At 42.7% G+C, this 24,739-nt stretch overlaps 1 protein-coding gene across 4 annotated transcripts in view; it reads left to right on the forward strand.

Annotated features, from left to right (window-relative positions):
- The window catches only part of RNF150 (ring finger protein 150), a 128,685-nt gene that overhangs the window by 86,149 nt on the left and 17,797 nt on the right, over positions 1–24,739 (forward strand). For all 4 annotated transcript variants that reach the window (XR_011048364.1, XM_068402865.1, XM_068402866.1 and 1 more), the window contains exons 5-6: positions 3,038–3,134; positions 9,484–9,694. Coding sequence is in view for 3 of the 4 variants with exons in the window: in XM_068402865.1 (XP_068258966.1) it covers positions 3,038–3,134; positions 9,484–9,694 (308 nt within the window). In the remaining variant the exon portion in view is untranslated. The remainder of the gene's footprint in view (positions 1–3,037; positions 3,135–9,483; positions 9,695–24,739) is intronic.

The raw sequence follows: 24,739 nt of genomic DNA on the forward strand, positions 1-24,739 counted from the left end.
TGCTTTCACCTATTCAGCATGCTTGTCTGATGATGTGCTGAATATGTCCCTCCTGAGATAAAAGGAAGGAAGAGTTACCCAGGACAGAGACCGAAATTTGGTGCATTGTGTTTTTATCCAGTAAGGCAAGTCTTCTTTGAAAGGAGGGTTGTGAACTTTAGTAGCCTTAGTAAAATAGTGGTTTGAACTTCAACTATCATGATACTTCATTTGCGTTAATCATGTTGACATACAGGATCAGATGAGGTTTGACAAAGTTTGGTATTGCAGCCAACTGATATAATTAGCTGAGGTCGAACCTCCAAGAACAGATTTGCCCTTTCCCATAGTTGTGTGAAGTCAGACCACGTACAGGAATGCGATAATTTAGCACGGAGCTTTGTTCCACAAAGGACCCGTTTCTTCTAGAAGTAGTGAGAAAAACATAGCAGTGAAAAGAAGATTCTGAGATTTCATACAGTTTTGGCTTTTAATTTCTAGTGCTATTTAGGGCTGAAGCCAGCTAGTAAGCCAGCCAGCTAGTATGTGGGCCGATACTGTGTTAGTAAGAGCCAGGGTTGCAAATCGATACTGATGAAAGTGCATCTCTATCTTCCATCAAGTTGAAAAGCCATGTGTATCTTGTGTGAGAGAGGCTGCGACACAATACAGCAGCCAAACCCATTCAGCTGAATATGTAACACTTAAATATTTTAAATAATTTTGCTGCATTAAGTGATTCTGGCTTACACAGAGATTGCATTTCCTTGTGGAGGCTGGTATGTGCCCTGCTCCAGGTGGAGCCGTAGAATCATAGAATCAGGTTGGAATCATAGAATTAGGTTGGAAAAGACCTTTAAGATCATCAAGTCCAACCGTAAACCTAACACTGCCAAGTCCCCCACTAAACCATGTCCCTAAGCACCACATCTGCACGGCTTTTAAACACCTCCAGGGATGGTGACTCCACCACTTCCCTGGGCAGCCTGTTCCAATGCCTGACAACCCTTTCAGTGAAGAAATTTTTTCTAATATCCAATCTAAACCTACCGTGGCACAACTTGAGGCCGTTTCTTCTCGTCCTATCGCTTGTTACTTGGAAGAAGAGACAGCACCCACCTCGCTACAACCTCTTTTCAGGTAGTTGTAGACAGCAATAAGGTCTCCCCTCAGCCTCCTTTTCTCCAGACTAAACAACCCCAGTTCCCTCAGCCACTCCTCAAGAGACTTGTGCTCTAGACCCTTCACCAGCTTCGCTGCCCTTCTTTGGACTCGCTCCAGCACCTCAATGTCTTTCTTGTAGTGAGGGGCCCCAAACTGCACACAGTATTCGAGGTGCGGCCTCACCAGTGCCGAGCACAGGGGGACAATCACTTCCCTAGTCCTTCTGGCCACACTATTTCTGATACAAGCCAGGATGCTGTTGGCCTTCTTGGCCACCTGGGCACAGTGCTGGCTCATATTCAGCTGGCCATCAACCAACACCCCCATGTCCTTTTCTGCCAGGCAGCTTTCCAGCCACTCTTCCTCAACCTTGTAGCAGTGCATGAGGTTGTTGTGACCCAAGTGCAGGACCCAACACTTAGCCTTGTTGAACCTCATACAGTTGGCCTTGGGCAGCTGTGAGCTCTGTCCAACTGCCGTTACCTGGTGGGTTACCTCGTATGGCTGCGCTGTACGAGCGATGCACATGGGACAGGGACAGCACAGGAAGACACAGGCTGGGGACTGCTCAAATGTAAAAGTTCAAGCAGACTGAAATGTGACTTTCAGGCTCTGCCAAGTAAAATGTGGGACACCTGTTGCAAGCCTTAGAAAGGAAATTTAGAACTGATCTGTATAGTGTTTCAGAACAAGGAAATCAGTTTGCACCTTTTGGAGCAAGACTATATATCGAGCCTCATATTTCAGAATAAAATACCCTGTTTCAGTTTTGCTTAAATCATTACGTTATGTTAGGCAGTTGGACTAAGGTCCCTTCCAACTGAACTATTCTACTCTAGTTGATTGATTAAAAAAGATTTTTAGGAAGGCAAGTCAGTTTTCAGTTTCCTACATGCCAGTGTGATTTCTGAGGTTATGTGCATGGTAGGAAGCTTTCCTCCTTTTCTTCAGAAGGTGTGGGGCTGAACAAAGCTCACTGCCTTGGGCTGAGTCCTGACTGCTCTACTTGGCCTACTGAACAGCATTTCCTAAATCCCAAGCCCCACATTCCTGCATTTTATAATGTTGGTCCTCTATAACCACAGGGCAACAGAATACACTCGCAAGAGAAAATACAATCTATCAGTCAGGTACACGCACTAAATAGCTCTACATTCAGTCTCAGTTTGTGTCAGGCAAAGCTGGACAAGAAGCTTTCAGTTCCTCCACCTGGATAATGTCTAAGGCAAGTGGCCCCCCCCGGCAAGCACAGGGCTCAGGTAGTTGCTTAGTGGCCACTTCGGACCAAGCACAGGGTTAGCAAGAACTCCTTCAGGGCTGGAATTGTTTAGGAGCTCTCTCTGATGGGCAACTTCTAAAGAGCAGGAAAGTCAGGGAGAATGTTTTAAAAAGCATTGTCCTGTTTTTTCCGTTTAAATGAAAAGTAGCATTTTTTTAATTCACTTTATTTCCTTATGCCTGCATCCTAAAAAATACCAGACCCCCAATGGCTTCACATTTAAATTATGTGTAATCAGGTTTGTCTGGAGAACCATCAAGAAACACTAATGTGATTTTTACCTTTACCAGCAAGCAGGTTTTGTTTACTGACAGCCTTTAACGTTTAAAGAATATGGGTTTTGCTGATGCATTTTGTGTATTTTTCCTAATTCTCTAATTATATACATGTCGTCTTTTCCAAACTTAGCTGAGCAACGCTATGCACATGTGCTTGAGATGCTGCAGAAATAATTTTAGTCTTGTGCGCGTAGGATACAGTTTTGCAGTCCTTGCAGAGGTCACAAACCACACCATTTGAAATACCCTCACTTTGCTGAATTCAGAAGTGTCTGGTACTAAGTGGTAAATTGTGCTGTGGTGAATTTGAATTAAAATCTTGTGGTTTTCATTGCAGGCATCTTTTCCACAAGTCCTGTGTAGACCCCTGGCTGCTAGACCATCGTACCTGCCCGATGTGTAAAATGAATATTCTAAAAGCTCTAGGGATCCCGGTAAGCACGTCGCAGAGCAGCCAGTCAGGGCAGAAGGGAAACACCAGCTACTTGGGTATATCCCTAGCCCTTTGCCTGTCTGTTCCCATCCTACTCTTCTTGCCATGTTATTGTTTTATTAAGGGGGGTACGAGCTGAAATGCCTGACTCTACCTGTCTCCTGCACCCCACTTTTATTAGCAAGGAAGAGTGTGAGTATGGGGGGTGGTTGGGTGTTGGGATTTGTGTGTCTGTGGTTGCCTGCTTTGTGGAGCAGAGGATTGTTTGCTGGTGTTTTGGTGTATTTATAGATTCTTTCACATAGCTTTTGGTTGTATTTTAAATCAGGACTGGATTTATTGTTTTAATCCTGCTCTCAGTTCAAATCTCAAAGCAGGTCTGCAAATAAAATTTTCCCTACTATACTAGTAGAGGACAAGTAATTGCTCATTCTGGGAAGCCAAACCTTTTTTCTGTTAGATTTCTCTTGAAGTCTATCTGTAGCAAGCTGTGTATCCTAATTCCACTTAGGGAGCATTTCTCCCAGTAACTAAGCATGTGGCGAACCACATGACATACAAGAAATTTTTAAGCTCTCTGTTATTTGGAACATTCAGATGTGGTTAGAAGCTGCCAAAGCAATTGATCTTTTTAGGTTGCATGTTTACATTCAGATAGTGCATGTCCTGTCTGCCATACAGTTTCCTAACCGCAGTTATCACTGAGATGAGGGGCTTCTCCAGGAAGAAGTGAGTCACTTTCTCACACTGTGTGAGGCATGCCACGTGATAGTGAAGTTCAATACTGAAACACTACCAGTTGGTGTATTAGCAGGTGCTGTAAATACCCTCCCCAGTTCCAGATGGTGACATACCAGCTCACATATGAAAGAGCTATATAAAGTAAAATAGCTCATGTGGACATATTAGGGGAGCTGATGCAGCCATTCTCCAAGAGTTCATTTTCATGGAGACGAGGAAGCCAAGCAGGTTGCTGCAGAAGAGGTGCCACAGCAAGGGATGAAGTATGCTTTTTACTGAAGTAGGCAGAAATGTTAATCAACCTAATATAATCCAAGCTAAAAACACACGTGAAAAATGAAGTAGAGCTTTGTAGTTAGAGTAACATGTCATTACAGTTGGGCTACTTTTTCTGCTAAGCATGTATATTATCTTTAGACTATTGAAAGATGATACAACTGTTAAATCAGTATTTGAGATGTCAGGAAAGGCCAGAATGAAGGCTGGCTCTGCCATTCATCAGCTCTGCACCTAGGCTTCAATACAGAAATTTTTCCCCAGGTTCCGTGTCTCAGTTTACAGGCCTTCCAGTAAGCAGTTACCCAGGATTTTCACACCTCTTCTCCATACCCAGTATATTGTTCCATGGCTTTCTTCTGCACCATGCAGGACCACATGACTTCTGCTCTCACACTGGTCCATTCATATTTTTGTCCAAGCATTTCATTAACATGCTCTTCATACAGCTTCATAATCAGGTGATACAGACAAATCAGACCTCTACTGTTTGGAAGCCTGCGGTGAGATGTTAAGATCTTTCCAGAAAGTTTAGTAGCGTTAGTATTTACATGCAGAACACGGCTCTCACTGACTTCACTGACAGCTGCTGAAGGCTAAGCCTGTCCACAGGCTGTCTGAGGCTGGGTATACATCGAGGGGAAGGGAAAACATGCCCAGAGGCCATGTGTAAAGGTTTTGGTTTACATGACTGGCTTTTACGACATAGGAACAGCTCTGTAGTGGCAGGTATAGAACCTAATTACCAGGAATAATTAAAAGCACCATTCAGTTTCCTCAGCCATCGTTTCTCTTCTCACAGCTCCCTGTCTCGTTCTCTCTGTACCACGTAGCAGAAGGGGGATCTGTCCTGCTCCACTCACTGGGAGCTTTCCGCATGGAGCTTCTGTGGAAGTTATTGTACTGAGCGTATAATTAAAGATGCTGCTGTAAGGAACATAAACAACTGGGTCAAATTAAGATTTTAGAATCAGCCTTAGCACTGGTCTGTCTTAACTCTAAAAATCAAGTGCATGGATGTTAATGTTCCACTATCAAAGTTTGTTTAGAGGATTTCATTATATGAATTTCTGTAAAAAAAAAACAAAACCCTAGGTTGTTCTAAGACAACAAACTGAAAACAGCCTGCTCCATCATTCGAAGGAAGCATACTGGCTCCCACCCGCATGGATCATCGGTTAGGTTCCTGAAGCTGCATGCTAGAGCCTTACCCCTCGAGGTGACTTATGGTAGGAGCTGTTTTCCATGGGAACTGGGAGCAGATGGTAGCCTTGGTGTCAGAGGTTTCCTCTGGCTGACGGCAAAGGAAGCAGGAGCCTAAGAGCATCTGGTAGCTTGGGGGTTAAAAATTCCTATACTGCCATCAGTTGCTCCTCCTCCTCTGTTTTCTCTTTCTAAAATATACCTCAGCTCCTGCTTCTTCCTCTATGACTTTGTGCCCTTTCCTGCTTCTCCTCTGCATAACGCGTCCTGCCCAACCTTTATCTTTTTGAGCTCCTGCCCTGGTGTCACTGCTCGTGCTCCCTGCTCAGCTCGCAGGACCTGTTCTCCACACGAACAGAAATTGTGCGTCCTCCCCCTTTTCACTGCCTGGCACCAGCTGAGGGCAGCCCGGGCTGGGCTGGGCATCGGTCCTGTGGGGTGCTTTCTGGTGCCACCATGAACTCGCAGGCACCATGCAAAGCCCTTTTCTCTTTGGAGAGTGTGGTTGTTGCTCCTGAATAAGCCACCAGTCTCTATCAGCACACATGAACTGGTATTTTCAGAGGCTCATAACTTAGTCAGATGTCAATAGGCTGTTGTGGGAAAAGACATTTCTGGAAGAAGCTGTAGAGCTCTAGGGCTTCTCAGTGAGAGGTGGCTGTAGAGTGGATAAAGCAAAATGCCATTCCTTAACCACATTCTTGAGTCTTGCTGTGCCATCTTAGCTGAAATTTCCACACAGAGAAAAGCAGCCTTAGGCAGGCAGCAGTCTCTGGTGGGAGACTTGAGCACAAATTTGCCAAAGTCCGTTGCAGGGTTTTACAATGGGAGGAATAAGGAAATCTTACCATAGGCAGGGCTAATATGTTTTTTTTCCTGCCAGCTGCATGTTTGTCCTATGGTTGTTAAAGAGCTGGCTTGTGTGACTGTGGATATATTGTGCTTCATTTAGCAGGAAGACTCGGTATTTTCCAGGAAATGATTGATTAAAACCAAAATATCTGAATGTTTCAGTTCAGTTCACATCTAAACTCCCCATTTACTTTGTAACAGAGGATTCAAATATTATCTGCCCTAAAACCAGATTCCCCAGGCTGCCGTGAGGCACCAAAATCACTGCACTCATTTTCACGGTAGCTGAGCACCCCAGCATCTTCGCTTTTCACCGTGGCATTCTGCAGCTCCAGAGGGTTATTAACTAACTATCCATCAGGGAACAGTTGACGTAACCTTTTCCACTGTCTCTTTGCTGGTGAATCCAGCTCAGAGTATACCTCTTTCGGCTGTAATATTTGAAGGGATTTATCAGTGAAAGAGTCTTTCACTTACAAAGAGCGACATTGCTATTGGGATGATCATATCACATAAAATAGTTTCCCTCTGCTTCTCCCTCTTTTCTGCAGAAATCTGCTGGATATGCAGACAGCTGCATTTTTGGCAACAGATTGGATGACTTGAAGCTATTCACTAAGAGCCTTAGCCAAGCCCTCAGAAGTCAATACAAAGCCTTCCCTTGACTTTAGTGGAATTGTGCCCTCAAAGCACTTACATGCGGGGAATGAGTGAAACCAATATAATTAAACTTAGCAAATGTATCTGGGTCACTCTGACAGCAAAAGCCATAATGTCTTTTTTCCGATCAGTACTTCATATCATTAGTTTTATAGTATGCTGCTTAGTTTGGGGTATTTTTTCCAACTAAAATGATTCAGGAATAAACGGACTAATTCTATCGAGCAATGTTATTTTTGCATCTTTAATGTTTGGTTTGGCTTTCAATTATAATCCCTCCTTTTTAAAGGTTTAAAAGTTAGTGATAAAACCCCATTCTAGGAATAAATGGAATCAGAGCAAAGGACAGACAACTGATCCCCTGAAAAAAAAAATGAAATAGTGTTTCCTAGAGTAGAAAAGAAGAAACAGGCCTTTTTTTGATTTAAGATACACTGTCATGAAAGCCAAATTTAAGCTAAAAATGAAATTCTGAAAGCATTTGTTATGACAGCTAAGGGTGAGGGAAAGAGTTATAGATCTAAGGAATAATTTTGGATCCAAGTCCTACGGATAAATGATTGGTATTTCACTTCGAAAAGTACAGGTTCGATGAGTTTCATTAAAACCTGGTATAGCTGAATGTGCCTTTATCCCAGTTCTGAGGAGCTCTCGCTGCTTGTGGATTAGATTGGAGCCAGACAATGACAATTCAAATTTTTATCCCAAACTTCAGTTTGTGGATACAAGTCAGCTGAGGATTGTTTAAAATGCCAGCCTTTTTTATTAGGAACTTTTGGGAAAAAATATTTATGAGGTGGCAACAATCAGCCAGAGAATGTATGGGAAAAGAGAAAACATGCTAGGTTCCTGGTTCTGCAGAAAATGTAAGCATATGGTCACCTTCTATGGCTGAGTTCAAAGGGATTACTCTTGTGCTTAAAGCTAAGCTTCTGTTTAAGTCTTTGCTGTGTCATATTTTGCTTAGATTCTAGGTGCATTTTCAAAAAGGCCTTAGCAAGTGAGACGACTAAGCAGAGCAAAAGTCAGATCCACAGAGCAGAGTACATCTGCCCTGACTTTAGCCATCCAGGAGCTGGATTTCCAGTCTAGCAGCTTAAGGCCCATCTCTGCTTAGTGCTGAGCTGTGGGAAGGCAGAGGGGGCAATTCACACCACTTACCTTAAGGTGGGATGGATCACACAGCAACATTGTCTCAAACTGTTGAAGTTAGACGAAACCTAAGTGACTGATCCAGATTAGCTGTCTGACTCCTGGACAATAAAGATACATGGGAACAACTTAACTTTAGGTGTCCTCACTTAACAAGGTATCTACGTAATTGCAGCTCAACCTTGCTGTGTCCCTCTGTCATTTTGGAAGCTTTGCACCCTGACACACAGCATCCTCATGTCTGAATTAGCCTTGGGTTTCTTACAATATGTTAAAACTTCAAAACCCAGTTCTTGAAGCAGTTATGCAAACAATTTTTCTCCATGCCTTGGGGAGAACTAGATCTGGTTCTATGGGCAAATGGCACAAGAATCTGTTTCCTCTTAGAGGAAAGAGAGCTTTTTCACTCATATGTTTGTCGCCAGTGTTTATGGGGAGCTCTATAGGAATCACTGCTGTATGAATGGGAGCATCAGGCTTATAACAGGCCCAGAGAAATCAGGGCTAGAAACTAGCCTGACTGTTTTAAGTGCCCAGCTTGAACATATTGTCTCTGGACAAATGATCCCCTTTGCCATCCAGTGCCCACTTGAAGTCTCAGCGCCCTTTGAGAACAGGCGCTCAATGCTAAGGACGCTGTGCAAGTGGTGGGCTCCACAACCCCCTCTCATTGCTTCCCTGTGAGGTCAATGAAAGGCAGACACCTGACTTGAAGAGCTTGGCTCATTCTGGAGGTGTTGGTGCGTTCACTATGTAACCGCAAGAGAGAAATGTCTGAATGCCCCAGAACTGGATTTCAGCCTTGGTCTCTCTGAATCACAAAGCAAGAAAGACTATGAATCGAATAATACTCTTCAATTTGCCATTATTGCTTCTTTATTTCTTTTCTCATGATTTTATTTTGTAGGAAATATATCATTAGTACAGGAAAAGATCTTTTGATGTTAAAAAACTTATCTTATAAACAGCTTTAGCTTCTGTTTTTGCACCCCACACATAGATGCGCCCACGGGCAGTTCCCTTGAATTCCTATTCCTGAAAGCTCTGATATCGGCTCTATAAAATGTATATTTTGGGAAAAGATAATCATTCCCCTTCAGCTACTGTCTCTGTTTACATTTGTAATCTGACTCAGCAATCTGCCTGTGTTGAGCAGATCATATTAATGAGTTACTTTCTCAATGTACACTCTCCCAAACCTTTGAAAAGTATAAATAAAAATATTTTGAGATTGTAGGTGACACAGTTTCATACTGAATATCTGCAATGCAGACAGTTCTCTCTTCCAACAAATTGCATTAAAAGGTTTTAAGTATATGAAAACAAACAAACTCTGCATGTTTATTTGTCATATGTTGCCATTTTCAGTACTGAAAGAAAGTAAAAAACCCTAAAGAAGTGGGAACAGGTAAATTAAATCTTTTTATCGGGTAAAAGCTCAAATTTCTTCTTTTTCTTTCCATTAGCCAAATGCAGATTGCATGGATGATATACCTCCGGACTTGGAAGCATCCATAGGAGGACCGCCAACCAACCAGATAACGGGAGCCAGCGACATAACAGTGAACGAGAGCTCTGTAGCCCTGGATCCCCCGGTGCGGACTGTGGGAGTACTACAAGTCATCCAAGACATAGACTCCTTTCCCCAGGTTGGGGAAGGTAACTTCACAACAAGCAGTAAGTTCCTCTTTCTGGCAGAATTTGTAGTGAATAAATGTTTAGAATCTCGAACCACAAACCAATCTCTTGTGCGGGAAAAATGGCCTTTGAGGGCTCTTTCACTGGAGCAATGGCCTTGCTTTAAGCCTAGCAGAAATCTACAGGGTAAGTAAATTTATATATGTCGTTCTGCTGTACTGCAAACACTTCCAGCCTGTGTGCAAATCAGTGTGTTGAGTAGCAAACTCTAATTGGAGTCCCCTGCATGGACGGAACAAGCTATTTCGTTCAACACGAAACAGAATAAACTTACGATCATCTTCAGATATTGTTTATAGTAACTGATGCCTTTCACAGCGATAATCCGCCATGTATCACCTCGCTTCTTTGTGAAGCAGATTGGCGCGTGTCCTTTGGCCTGCCTTTCCTCACTGGGCTACATGTTACCTTGTGCAAGTGTCCTGGTTGGGTGCGGATAAAATTATAGAATCCATTTTCTGTTGCATTTTGTTTCAGTTTGTGGCCAGCTGTGGGATGGTGATCAAGGCCATTAGCAGTGAAAGCCAGGGCAGCTGCCCCAGGCTGCCCCACAGGTGTGTTCTGTAACATTAATGTCAGGTTCACTATAAATGGGAAAGCTGCTGGGGATGGGGGGCTCTTTGCTCTGCTCTCCTTCTTTCTCCTTCTCCTCTCTTCTCAATGGTTATTCTCCCTGGAGGGACTTGCCACCACTCTATGGGCTAAGTATAATTTTGTGTCTTTTGTATTAGTATCAATATTGGTTTTCTTATTTTGTTAAATCTGTTTAAATTTCAACCCACGAGTCTCCCTCCTTTTCCCAATTCCCTTTCTTGGTCGGGGAGGGGAGAGTGAGTGATAGAACAACTGGTTATTGTTTAGCCCTGGGTGCGGGCTAAACAGAGACAGGAAGCTATTCTTACCTGCATATCATAAAATAAGCAGTGAATGCGCAATCCCTTTTACTGCCTTCAGTCAAGAAGAATGTTGAATTCTGGTTTTGCCTATTCTTTCTCTGCTTACATCAATTGAAGCTCATCTGGTTATTTATTCATACTTGAACTTCTCATTTCAGAAGGATTGATGGTCGGAGTTCCTGTGCTTGAAAACCTGAGCACAGTGAAATAATGTTGCCAATGTGTACACAAAAGGAGAATTTTGGATGTTTTCAATGTGTTTTCACTTGTTTAAGGAGCAGCATTTGAACCAGTAACTCTCAAAATGTTTGCATGTCTCTCTGTTCCTAAAAATTATGTTCTTTGTTGAAAATCTACTTCTGACAGTTTAAAAAGAATGTTGTCAGCTGTTTTCAGTGAGGATTGTACTAGTCTAAAATTCTCATTTTTAGGTAAAATAGTAGATCAGTAGAAAATACATATCTGTTTGATACCAGTTGGTGTATCAGTTTTGACAAGACTATTGTAGAAAATTATCAGATATACTTGAAGGGAGGTAGAAGAATGTGATAAAATACAGGTTTGTGTATGGAGCCAGTGTAGGTCCTGGAAAAGATTATACGTTTTCAACCATTTCTAGGTACTACTCTGGGCCTGGGCATGAAAAAGAAGGCAAGTAATAATATGATGTGTAAAAGGTAGGAGAGAGATGAGGGGATTAGGCTGAAATGATTTTACATTAGTCTCCTTACGCCATGGAGAGACTTAATAATCACATTTTCCCTCATATTGCAACTGGTGTCATGGCAGTGAAAATAACTTCTGGAAACGCTGGACTTGCAACCTTAGCCACAAGTGACCCAGCAGTGGATTTTTAAGTTCTCCCTTTGTGGATTAGCTACTGGTTTCAGGTTTGGTCCTTTTATGGTCTGAGTCCTGGATCCAGCAAGAGGTGAGCGGTGAGGTTATAGGCCCAACTGTGATCCATGGCCAGCCTGTCAGCCGGTGCCATACGACTTTCTCAAGCCTCCTTGAGTGCTGGCAAGAGCTGTTCAAAACAAGATTATTCCAGTAATTGTTTTTAAATGCATTTGAGACTGATTTAAAGCATGAAGGAAAGTTTTTCCTTCGTGGTACCACAATGTAACTGGGCTACACAGTGGTCTCAGCTGTACCCTCTTAGCCCTCTGAAGTGCGTAGCTCCTCTGGCAGATAATTATCCTTGTCCCACTGTTCTTTACAAGGTCTGCTATTGAAGTTGGGAAGGGGGGCTGTGGTGTGCCCTTTACACCCACAGCTGCATGGCACATGCTGAGAAGAGCCGGCGGCCTGGTGCAAAGCCCAGCACTGGGGGTAGTCCATGCTCATCCCAGGATCTTGGCACACTGAGAAGCGGTTCTTCTGGTTTGTCATCAGGGGTAACAATGGTGTTGAGGCAGCCAGGGAGCACAAGAGCTCAGTAACTTCAGCGACTCTCTTCCCCTCCAATTTTGTTTCCAGAGTCTGTGGAAGGATCAGTGTCAGTCCAAACACATTTGTTCTTCATTTTCCAAGTTGCCAGCTAAGCGACTGGGGGAAAAAGTTGCTCTGAGCCAGCAGAATACCACAGAGATGCTTTATTTTGTCTTTGTGCCCTCCATTTTCCCCCTTACTTTTAGTGACATTGGGCAATAGTAGCTAGCACTGGGCAATCCTGAGGGGTGAGAGCAGAGCCCATGGAGAAGGAACTCTCGCCAAGACCAGTGGTCTGTCCAGGCACATGGGTAATGAGGCAGCAAACTGTGGAGCTTCAGGAGATCTCTGTCACCTGAAGAGGCTGGCCATGTGGTCTGGGGAGGGACTGTGAAAAGGGTTTTTCCCTGGTTATTTGAGAGAGAGAAGGAGAAGAGGGCGGGGGGGGAAAACTGGCAGATGGCCTGAGCTCTGTGAAGGTTGTGAGCCTCATGGCATCACAGGAGTGGCTGTGGACCCACTGCTAAAAACAGACCTTTCCAGTCGTTTTGTGAGGAAAGAGGAGTCCTGAGAAAAGCTTAAGGACCTTGGGAGCTTCCAGACCCTGGTGTGCACCTGCCTACACTGCTGCTGTCACACACAGTCACTCAGGGAACTCTGGTTTAGTGCTTGGTTAGCTGTTGTCACTCACCCATTATTGGTATGTAGACATGAATCTTCATCTGGATTTCTCATCTCAAAGTGGAGTACAGTACTTGAATATTAGTCAGCGGTAGGTGTGCACGTTTACATGCTGTCATCACCACATCCAAAGTGGTGCAATTTGCAGTAGTGCCCAGAAACAGAGCCGTTTGGTCTCTTTTTGCAGCAGAACTGCAGCAAAGAAAGAGGTCTTTGGTTGGGAGTTAGGATCTGAGTTCCAGCAGTGATGGGAATTTGTCCCTCCAGCTGCCTTGTGTGGATTTGGGGTGTTTGGGCACTCTGAAAGGTAGCACTAGCATCTTGGGCAGCCTGAACTCTTAAGCCGGTGAAAGGGGAACAGCTAGGACCACTGTATAGTTGTGGTATGAAAGCAAATGCTAACTAAATCAGAGGACAACTGTAGGCTAAATAACTGGGTCATAGCTGTCGTATAGATGGGGCTTTATAGGCATTGTGTCTGTTTATTGTATTTGGGCATTGTATTTCTCATTTCCAGAATCCTCGTAGTTACACAACTGCAGAGCTTGCTGAGCGTGCCCTTTCTGTGAACTAGCCTGCCTGGGAATTTGTAAGCGATGACGCTGATTGCTCCTAGGAATCTTTGCTGAAGTTGCTAGGTTCTGGCCTCTATATAGCATTAGTGACGGGAGCATACTCCAAGGCTGAGTCTGTGCTAGAGTTTTTCTTCCTCTTGTTATTGAATCTGTACGGATTCAATAACTCCAGTGCAGTCTTGACGTGGCACCCTGTACCCAGCACCATGAGTCCTTGCATCCGTCCTTATTCCTGGCAAAGTTCAGTGGTCCAGAAGGACTTGCCTTCTTCTTTCCACCCATTTCTGCAATACTTTTTGCTTAATTGTTGTTGCATCCTTTTTGTTTGTTGATTAAGCATTCTGGTATTGTTGTCTTGTTTTGGGTTTAATTTCCCTTTCTGTGTTTCCAGTGAATATTCAGAGCCAGAAGAGCTCCCACAGTGTGTCTGGAGGGAGGATATTTCCAGAGTACTGTTCACATTGGGTGAAATTCTGTCTCCACTGAAATCTGGTGGCAAAGCTCCCACCTACTTCAGTGGGGCCAGATTTTAATTTCTGGAACTCAGCCAGTGCTTTTCTTTTTATTTCTCTGTGTGTGCTCAGCAGACGTTTCCTCTTCTCTCCCTCCCTTTTTTTCCCCATGCTCCTGAATAGATAATGTCTTCCATGGGACCCTTAGCGACGTAGTGTACTATGAACATCTGGATGGGACTTCATTTGGGGGCTCATCCCTAGGGTTCCTTGCTAAACCACACATCTCCTGTGTAGTAGCACTGAGCACTTGAAAATGGACCAGCAGTTTCTCTCAGCTGGCTTCTACCAAGATCCGAGCTGTCATAAAGTCCCTTGGGTGTATCTACAGCCCAAAGTCTGCTCAGTATTTAGTCTTAGTGACTGTTTGCTCTCTGTGGTGGGATTTTGTGCAGGATCCTGGGATACTCTCTTGTAATGTGATATTTCTGTAATCAGTTGCTGAAAATGGATTGATGGAAAAATATAAAAACTGGAGTTGGAAAAAAAATGGGGGGGGGAGGGAGGGTGAAAAAATTATGTGAAATACATAAGAGTTTATCTCAGCTGAGTTTCCTGCTTTGACCCTATTACTTTTCAGCCTCCAGAGTGTATGAAAGAAGATAAGCAAAGGATCTTTTTCCATAATAATGCATCATAGCAATCTGTGTTGCCTAATTTTTAGTAATGAGTTATGCAAAATGCTAGCATCTTTGGGAATTTCAGTGCAGGTGGAATTTCCTGCTCTACAGATGATGTGAGTGTGAGCTGCACTTGGCTAAGATCTGAACTTGAAGAAGCTCTGAAGTACACCAGCTTTGGAGGAGGGGAAGGTGGGTTTGGGATTTGAGGAGGACATTGCAATATTCTTTGGGTCAGACTCAACTGGGATTGAATGATACGATTAAAAAAGGTAGTTTGCTGGGAAAGTAGCATCTATTTTAAAGGTTGTATAGTGACTCTTGCAGGGGAAAAAAGTACTTATTAATTTTTTTCATCTTTTATAGCATCCACGGTCATTCATCTCCCTCAACCCATGTGGCACTTGCTAATTTCTGCAGTAGATAATGTGCACTACCTGAGTCTTTGCTTTCTGTTGGTAAATACCTCTAGTATAAGGCCTCAGAAATCCCACCAGCACTGTCTCTATAGTTGGAGGAAGATCTATAAATAATTCTACTGCAAACACGGGCAGGAGTTTTAGTATGAAAACCCACAAACTCTCTCCCAAGATGTCATATCACCTGCAAAGTCCACCAAGTTTGGTGCACTGTACAGCAGTGTGGGCAGCCTAGAGAATACCGGCAGTTCCTTTTCTGCCTCTCGTTTTGTTCTTTCCATAAAACCCTGCCAACGTATAGCTCATCATGACTGTTAGGACACTTTTAAGTCTCTTTGATAGCTCTTCGTTAAATCTATTAATATAACTTCTCAAGTAATTATTTTGATCTGTGTATGTCTAAAATGTCTTTGTGAAGAATAATCAGCCTTTGGAAGTGGATGAAAGTACATGGTAAGAATCTGATCCACTGTTGTCTTGCAACCCCTTGACTGATCCTCTGTGCTGTTAATAGCGGGGGGTTTAGGCAGAATGCAAAGAGGGAGGAAAAGGTGGAAAAACTCCCTAGTCAGTAGTTAATACGGAAAGTTATTAACACTTGCATTAGCACCTAACACTGTCCTGGAGACAGAATACTGATGGGACCTAGTTAAAGGTTGAGCAGATTGGGTCCCATGTGCCTGGAGTATGACACAAGTCCTGTTGGCTCTATTAAAAGCCTGTGCGGATGTTGCACTAAATAGTTATCATGGACTGAAAATTCCAGTGAGCTGAGGTCGTAGTTTCATTTTGAGATTCACACCAGTGCCAACATAGCATTGGTGGTTTGGAAGGCCAGCAGTGGTTTGAAAAAGTCACCAAATGAAACCTAACTGGCACTAAAAATGTGCTCTGGGTTATGGCGTACACCTACAAGACTCCTGCTAGGCTCTGTGAATGGACAGTGAAGTTTTCCTGTTATAAAACTGCTCTTCCTTTTCATACGTTAAGATGTGAAATACAGACAAAGTGTTTCTGTACTGCACATTGCAAAAAGAGATGTACAAAAATACTGTGAAAGAAAGAGCAAATTTAAAGTCTAATTTATTTTGTTTTGTTTCAAGTCTGCTGTGTACATTGATGTGTACAGAGCAAGGATGAAACCATCGGTTCCCAAATCTCCCTTCTTCCCTGCAGACATACTGAGCTCTGTCTATGGCTCAGTCAGGGGGCATGGTAGGTACACACAGTAGTCTGGGCTAACCTAGGGTGCCAAAAAGGCTGCAGATCTTAAGAAACTTGCTTAATAATTGACTCTAGGGAGAGATTTAGAAGAAAATGTTCACCTTCAGTAGTGGAAGCTCCATTTGTAAGTCTGTCTCTACATGTAAACGCTGTGGCAGTTACCAGCTTGCCTCTCTGTCCCAGATTACTTATTCCTGCCTCCATTGCCATTCTGTTGTGCAGCTACCTTGTGAGCCCAATCCAGAAGCTAACCAATTTCTTCCTGTTTTGGTGTTCTTTTTTTCATTTGGATCAGTTCCCTGATCCAGAAGTAGTTGTGCTACAAGAGGAGGAAAGAGATGTGGAGCACAAGACAAGAGAGGGACATATAAGCCAGCTTTCACAACAGTATTGCCAAAAGCAAGCACACTAACTCAAGCACAACTAGACCCTACACAGCTGGCTGTTTTGCCCAGAAATCATGATAAACAAATAGGCAACGTAAGCATGGAGTTTCAAATCTCATTTGAATGCTCCTATATCTGAGTATGCAGGCATTTTATTAACAGTCAGTGAATATGAGAGACATAAGGGATTTATTATCTATGAGGAAATTCAGTAAGGAGAAGTGCCATTGTAAAAACTGTGATGGCACACAAGCGTGTCCTTAGACACATCATTCCCAATTGCTCTGAATGTGCATTGCATGCATGCAGGGGAAAAGGGGATCTGAGGACTGGGGTCAGTGATAACATAGCTTATATCTTTCTTTATACTTCACCATCTTAAGCAGACAGCTAGATAAACCATTGAACAAGAAAGCTTTTAAAGCAAAATGGACAAACAATGTAGAGTAAAACACAAATCCAAACTGCAGACAGACCAGATGACTTAATACTAGCTGATCTCTTTGATTTACACTTGAGAATGAAAGCCTTGCCTTGCAAGAGATGTTCAGCATCTTGCATACAATCTGCTTGATTATTTAGGACTCATTCTCCCATCTCTAATACCTGTGGAGTTTTTATTCTGATTAGGGTTTTTTTTTTTTTTACACAAAAGCCTCCGCTGAAATCGTCAGGAAGTGCTGTTTAACATACAATGTGCTGCTGTGATTCTGAATCTTTTTCTGACCAATTCAGGAGCAGACAAATGGGAGACACAAGGATCCAGCTTGGATCAGCACCTGAAAGTAGAATTGAGAAGTAAGACTGAGCAACAGCTCTCTAGGCAGGCAGGCAGAGGAAAGGCAGGGGCTGCTGGCTGCTGCCAGTATTTCAGACAGATAAGCAATGCACAAGTAATGCTTGCCTGGACTGCACAGACCACAGAAATCACACAAAGGAGGTTTACAATCTGCCAGTTCCTTATGCAGGTAGTTAAATAACACAATGTTTTCAGCTGCTAATGTTGCTTTGGGAGACAGCCACCAAATGTGGTACATGAGATATGTATGACTTTGCTTCAGATTTTGCCCCCTTGTGCATGGGGTATTGAATTCAACTGAGATGTTGCTAAACTTTATTACTTCTTTATAATTGCTTTTTGAAAGGGTAGTTGCATCAGCAAATTGTCTTTCTGTGTGTGAAAAGCTATCAGTCTGTAAGACCAAAGTAGTCTCAGAGTAGGAGATTTAAAAAAAAAAAAAAGACCCTTTGCCAACCTGCTCTGGGAGATGCTCCCAGCTGCTGAGGAACCTGCAGCCTAAAGGTACACTTCAAAGGAAAGAGTGTTGAAGACAACCTGTGATAGAAAGGTTCCATTTTCAGTTGTTCACCCTCAAAAGTGCCTTGTTAAACTACTGTAATGACTGCATATTCCACAGGGTGGAAACAATTACATTTGTTTGCAGTAATTCATTCCTTCTGTCTCTCTTTTTAAAAGAATCCTTCAGTTTTTGTCTGGTTATGATTGAAAGATGCAAGTCCACTTCCCTTGTAAAAACTGAAAATATATTGTAAATTAATATTCAGTTTCTAAAAGCCGTCTTTCCAGACTAGATAAATAATGTAACAATATTTTAATCTTTAAATTTTTTTAAAAAGCTCCTGAGATATAAATATTCTTCTGGAACCACCTGGGAACCTTCTAGAAACCACCAGTTTCAATGAAGGAGTTGAAATTGAAGAATTTGAATGGAAAAGGAAAGGTAGAAGGGGTTAAAACCAAACTTAATGTCATGAAATTTTGACTCTAACTTTGCAGTAGTGTTCCCAAGGGAAATACTAACCAATCAGTGCAAAGGCATTTACACTTTTTGAAGTTACATGCTTGGTTTTCCAGGTTTTCAGAGAGCTTTTGTTATTTTTACTTTTCCAGGTACGTATTGGTACATAGGGTAATATCTCCTTCTGCCTCTCTGAAGAATGTGAATGCTCAGAACCTTCAGAAAGAAGGTGGAACAGGAGTATGTATTCACTGAAAAGATTGAAATGGAGACAAAATGTTTTCATGCAGACAAACAGTGTTGAAAAATTACTCTGTTCCAATTTGAGTTTTACTTGTAGAGTGTTAGGGAGGTCTTGATGGTAGTGGTGGTGTCCAAGTGACCTAATGAACATATTTTCTAGTAAAATTCCAGCTGCAATTTCTTGAAACTTAAATTGACCTTTCCCTGTCACTGGTCTGAGAAGAAACTCTGAAAACGAGTGTCTTGGTCTTGGCCTTTCTCATGTTCTCGTGAGCATTTCAGCAAGAGTCCCTGATAAAAGCAGTGGCCTGGGGGGGATTTTATGATGCCAGAAGTTGTTCACTTGAAACTAGATTGTGACTGCAAGCTTATTTGAAAGGAAATGCTAAACGGCCCTAGATTTATGTAGCCTAAGTTTCTATTGATGTCCCTGCAGGATTTCCTGCCAGGCAGCCCCAGGCCTTCAAGGGTACTTGGCCAGTGAGAAATTATTCTGGGTGCTAGGACTGAGGAGCCTTTTAGGCACCTTTAGTGGCCTTCAGGTGAGATTGAGTTCACTCTTTAGTGTTAGCCTTGCTGGTTATTGCAGACTGGTTGCCTGTCTCTGGGTTTTAATTGTCACATCTAGCATCTTGTAAGGAAGTAAATGGAGCTCGCTTTTTGGTGATGTTACCTGTGTGAACCGTGAGCAAGGAAAGCAAAAGGAGCTAGTTAAATAAGGAGGTAGCATGCTTGCACTCTTGCTTTAGGCTGGTAAGACAAAACTGTTGGTTGCACATCTCAAGTCAAGGAGTCAGGTCAAGTAAAACTGTGCTGTGGTTTTTTTCATAAAGTCTCATTTTGGGCAGAAAGGGAGACAGGCAGGAAGCAGACAGGGGTTTAGAGGGACATTCACATTAATTTAAAATCTTTAACTCAAAATGCTTGTTAGTTTGGTTTTAGTTTTTGTAAAAGCTGATTTTTTTTTTCTTCTTTACATAAACCATTTTTATAAATGTATTTTCAGTCAAGATTCGAATATAGCAGGCCTGGCCTGGCAGATCAAAGATTTATTTTTTAATAGGGGAAAAAAACCAAAAATGTTGAGCTATTGCAGCATTGTCAAAGAAGTGTTCCAATTAAAAGGAGATTGGCATCAGTTGATTTAAAATTTTTCTAAATGAACAAAACTAGATAAACTGTTGACCTTTTTCTTTATGAATGCTTTTCTCGATTGTTGTTCTGTACTGAGTTTCTCTGTGAACTTGCATTAATGTACACAGCCCAGCTTGTTAGAATTTTATCTGATGCACTCTCCCTGCTGCAAGAAACAATAACATTTTGGACATTTCTGTTCCAGATAGAGAGTGATTCTGTATACCTCCTAGTTGTATTTTAATCCTTATTTCACGTGCTTGTGATGAGTTTTAAATGTGCTTATTTTTCTTTCCTATAGAATGCTTTTGGTTACATCAAAAATATTGCGAAATCCTTTAAGCAAACTGAAAGCCACCTAAAGGAGATCCAAAGGGCATTTAAGAGGTTGTACTTTTCCAAAAAGAAAAGGTTTTGATACAGTCTCTTTTGGGGGTGGGGGGTGTGTCTGATTTCTAAACTAATGAGAAGAGCCACATTTCTCATAAAAACAACTATGTATAGATGGATTAAATCAGGTTTTTTGCTTAGGTTTGCAGGAAGTCCTGGGAAATGTTCCTGCTGGAAACTACGGGCTGTTTCTGGCTGCATAGATCTACTTTACTGTTTCTGCTAGTACTCAGTCACAGTTATACAAGATTTATAGATAATACCAGCACCGACAATGTCATATCCCATCTGCCAATCCATAAATGTCAGCAGCAGTTTGAGTCCTTTTGCACCCTGTGCAAAATGCCGACCCGCAGCCTGGCACGAGGCACGTTCTGCTTACAACTGCCCTGTGGCACACAAGGACCTTCCTGGTACGTAGACCATGCAAATAATGGGAAGCTCTTATTTTAAGAAGTCTTGAGCACAAAAGTTCACGTTTTGATAGCAAGATTTCTGTTTGTGGCCATGGTCAAATTTTGTTCTCAGCCAGAGAACTGGCCACAACCGTAAATAGCAAATCTTACTGATAGCAAAACTGTTGAGTAGGCTGCAGGGAAGATCAGAGCTAGAATAATTCCTGTTCAAAAACTGCATAATTACACTGGAATGTAAAACGTGTTGCAAGGTTTGATAGGCTTGTGAGGTTTAAGAGAAAGGAGCGTTAGCAGCTGAACTCATCTGTCATCGTAGGATGTAAAAAGGAAATTTAAATCTCTGTGGGTTGGTGTTGCATGAAGGGTTCTTTTGAAAATCAGGTATTAGAGCTTTTAACTGACACCTGGCTGTAGTTCTTCACTGGCAAAGAGATGAACTGAGTAGCTGAGGAGCTTGTACAGTGAAGGATGCTAATTACTAGCAAATCTGAAAGGGATTATATCGTGCAGCCACTACAATAGTAGAGAGTAGACTCAACTACCCAGGACATCCCTTCCTGTGCGAGTCTCCTAAGGCTTCCTCTTTAAGTAAAGAGAAATAATCTGTTAAAGAAATTGTCCTACTGAAGCTATTTTGAAGTGTGGTTTCTGCACTATCTGCCCTTTCTTGCTATTGTTTTAAAACATCATCATCACTTAGACTCTAGAGAAGATGAAAAATCTGAAAACAGCTAAGCATTTCAGGTTACTTATTTTAAAGGAGACATTTATGGTAGCTCCAGCAGTTAGTAGTGACTCATCTTAAGTGTTTGCCAGTGCTCAGTGAAGGTCAGAGCTGTCCTTTCTGTGTGTGTATGAGGGAGGATCGGACACGAGTACCTGCCAAGAGTGCATCTGAACACAGGGCACTAGAAATGAAGTGTACGCTGTTTTCAATTAGGGTAAAATTTCCTTATGTAAACATTCTGCAAAACTGGATATTAAAGACCGCTTCCTTGCAGGATTTTTAAATTATCCTAGGGCCCTCAAAAGAGAAGTGTGTTAATGCTGTAAGAAGCCTGTAGGAAGGAGATTCAAATTAGTAGAATATATTACTTTGGAAACATCTAGATTTTATTTCAAAAAAACTACTGCAATTCTAATGAAATTAAGGGGTGACACTTCAGCTTGTCACGTTATTTTTCTTCATTGCTCATGCACATATAAATGGCTGAAACTGTTTCTTCTGTATGGAAAAGTGGCTGCCCCCTCCCTGGCAGTGTTTAAGGCCAGGCTGGATGGGGCTTTGAGCAACCTGGTCTAGTGGAAGGTGTCCCTGTCCATGGCAGGGGGGTTGGAACTAGATGATCTTTAAGGTCCCTTCCAACCCAAACCATTCTATGATTCTTATTTAATCAATCATTCTATTAAATCTTAAATGTTTTGTGTAAAGATAAAAAGTGCCTGGCTAAGCTACTGAACCATCCCCTTCATGTGTTCAGTCACTTTACCTATGTGCCCATCTTAGCATAGTAGAAATAGTATAGCTATAGGGTATGGCTGCAGTCATCCGTTCGGGTTCTTACTTGTGTTCCAATACATGCATCAGACCTGTCTGCAGAATGTTGTACTGTTGGTGACGCCACACCATCAAAAATGGCTACATCTTCCAGTACCTGGTGGAGTTTGTGAGACTGAAAAGCATGTGCTTTGCTTTTAAACAGCGGATTTCTTACAGAGTCACTGAGACACTGTAAGGTTGAGGCTCTTTTTTTTTTTGTTACAAGAGATTTTTCTACAGCTGAATTGCACTTAAATCAATCTTTATCTTTAGAACTACAGTAAGTAGATAAGCCATGGCCTATGACAAAATATATAATTAAGCTGTCCAATTCAAATCAGGTTAGACAGCCCTGTTAAGTTCAAGAACATATTTTCTCTGGGTTGTCGTGCTGTTTCTGTCATGTATTCTCTGTTTTTATGGACTTGTGACAATTGATCTTTAACCTAAGCCATGTACTTTGGTCAAATGTCTCCCAGTTTTTTTGGGGGCATGTAGCTGACCGTCCTGTAGGAGCGTCAGCATGTGACAGGAGACTAGAAATGGTCAAATTCTGCAAGTCCACGTGTGGCTGGCAGGAGGCCAGACACTGATTTTGCTGCAAGGTGTCAGAAGGGAAAAGCGAAAAGTGTGACACACAATGTTATGGTCTCTGCACATGTCTGTTGTTTGTGGGCAGCCCTTGGGCAGTGCGGAGGGTGCTGAAGCTGTGTGGATGTGTGACCACTGAATGCCCTACTAATCTGCCCAGACTTGGCAGGCACGGCAGTCCCACAGCTGTGTCCTGCTTCAGGCATTGGAGATGTTGCTGCAACAGAGCCTGGCCCATTCTCAGGCACGTTGTTTCCTTCTATTGAACAAAAAGGAAAACTTGTTTTCCCCTTAAGGTAAAAGTTGCAAAATACAACTTTAAACAGTGTTAGTGACAGCAGTAAAAATGACATATCTGATACACAGGTTTCTCCACCGCCACTGTGGGGTTTTTCTCTTTTGGCTTCATTACTATGTGCATTTTTTTCATATGTAATGAGAAGACATCCCTGGGTGATATTTTTATTACAGACATTTCTAATGGAATTAAATTTCAGCCAAGCATGACTATCACCAACATGCATGGTGAGGAAGGGGTTCCTGGCAACATGCACAAAATTCAAGAGCCCAGGAAGTGCTGGGCTGGTGACTTGCCCCTTTATCCTGGAAATGTCCTGGAGATCTCAGGTGGAGCCCAGTGTTAGCAGCATTGGAAAGGAAGGCAGGACCGTGTGTCAGAGAGAGGGAGAGGAGATACACATGCACTTTATTCAAGTAATTCCACCACTCTTGAGCTTTTCAGCCACCTCCTTGTGCATTTTCTCATTAAATTCTCTAATATATGCACAGGCATTTTGTGACATCTTTGCACAAGGATGTTCATTGTAACTGCTCTTGATTCCTCAGTACTGTGCTTTGCTAGTGACCTAGGTTGTTTGAGAGCTTATGCAGTAAAAGGTATTTAAAGAGACAGATTTGAAAATCATGCACATGCTGCCATGACAGACAAACTCAGCCAGACTAACATGAGCTTTTCCAACCCCCTCATTCAGAAATTAACAGGAGTTGTATTTAAAGCAAGCTGTTGTTTTCTGTTACAGCTGTGTACATACTTGTAATTGAGGAAGCAGTTCGTAGTGATAAGGCAGAAATGTTGCTGTTCTGCTTGTCACAGCAGCTTACATTCTCAGAATTAATTGCCCCTGTGCAGGTTTTCACTGGATAGTAGCCACCTTGTACATGAGCTGAAGTAGGAGTGAGAAGCTTTCAACATCCTTGAAGAATAACTGGGCTAATTGGAGATCTCTTACAACAGCCTAGCCAGGCATTGCTCTGCAGGTCCACTTCCATGTCCTAGTCTTGTTGTGTGCCCTTGGTGAATTGCTCTTCCAAGTACCAAGCGCCCCTTCTTGCGTTCCCCAAGTGCCAGAGGTGGCATTCCCACTTCCCAGGAGGGCTGTGGTACTGGGTATCTTTGCAGGATTCAGCAATGCTGAAGCTGTTAGGCAGAGATCATAGCCATGGGCTGCAATTACCCCCAGGCCCTGCTGTGTGCTGGCAGACCCTGCTGAGCATCAGCCACCACCCAGCCTCAGGTGCTCCACAATGGGCTCTTTGGTTGCCCCAGTGGGAAGGAGGGTGCCTGTGGGCTGAGCATCCTTTTCTCATTCCTCACAGCCAGGAGCAGGATGCAAAGCAGAGCTGCTGTGCAGGTGGGGTCAGCAGGGATCTGCAGTCCTGAGAAGGAGCGATCTCAGGTGGCTTTGTACAGCTGCTTCTGCCATGGAGTCCCCCAAGGAGAGGTCACAGCTCTGCAGCATGATCCAGACCAGAGAAAAAGGTTTTGGAAATGACTAGCTTACATGAGTCTTTTAGTTTAATATTGTATGATGCTTCGGGGTATGACAATACCTCTCTGGTGTGACTGCTCTGGGGGATTTGTGTGGTGTTGGTGAGTACATCTCTCAATCACCTTGTGAAAGGATGTTTCTTGCTTGTGTTCCTTGAGAAGAGAACAGAACTGAAGTTTCTCTTACCATTCCCCTCTGGCTCGTTCAATCCAGCACATTATGTGTCTGAGTCAGGCTGTAATTTCCTTCTCCTTTCAGGCTTGCAGGAAGCAGAGCACACTGCTGACACGGGTTTTTAAAATATAAATAAGAAAGTTCAGTCACAATAGCCGTCACCAGTATAGCCCATGGAAACTGAGATGCACACGATTACATTGTGCAATTATGCTTCTTGCATGTAAGTCTCTATTATGACA

This window comes from Nyctibius grandis, chromosome 6 (genome assembly GCF_013368605.1).
Source record: "Nyctibius grandis isolate bNycGra1 chromosome 6, bNycGra1.pri, whole genome shotgun sequence".
Taxonomy (NCBI): Eukaryota; Metazoa; Chordata; class Aves; order Nyctibiiformes; family Nyctibiidae; genus Nyctibius; species Nyctibius grandis.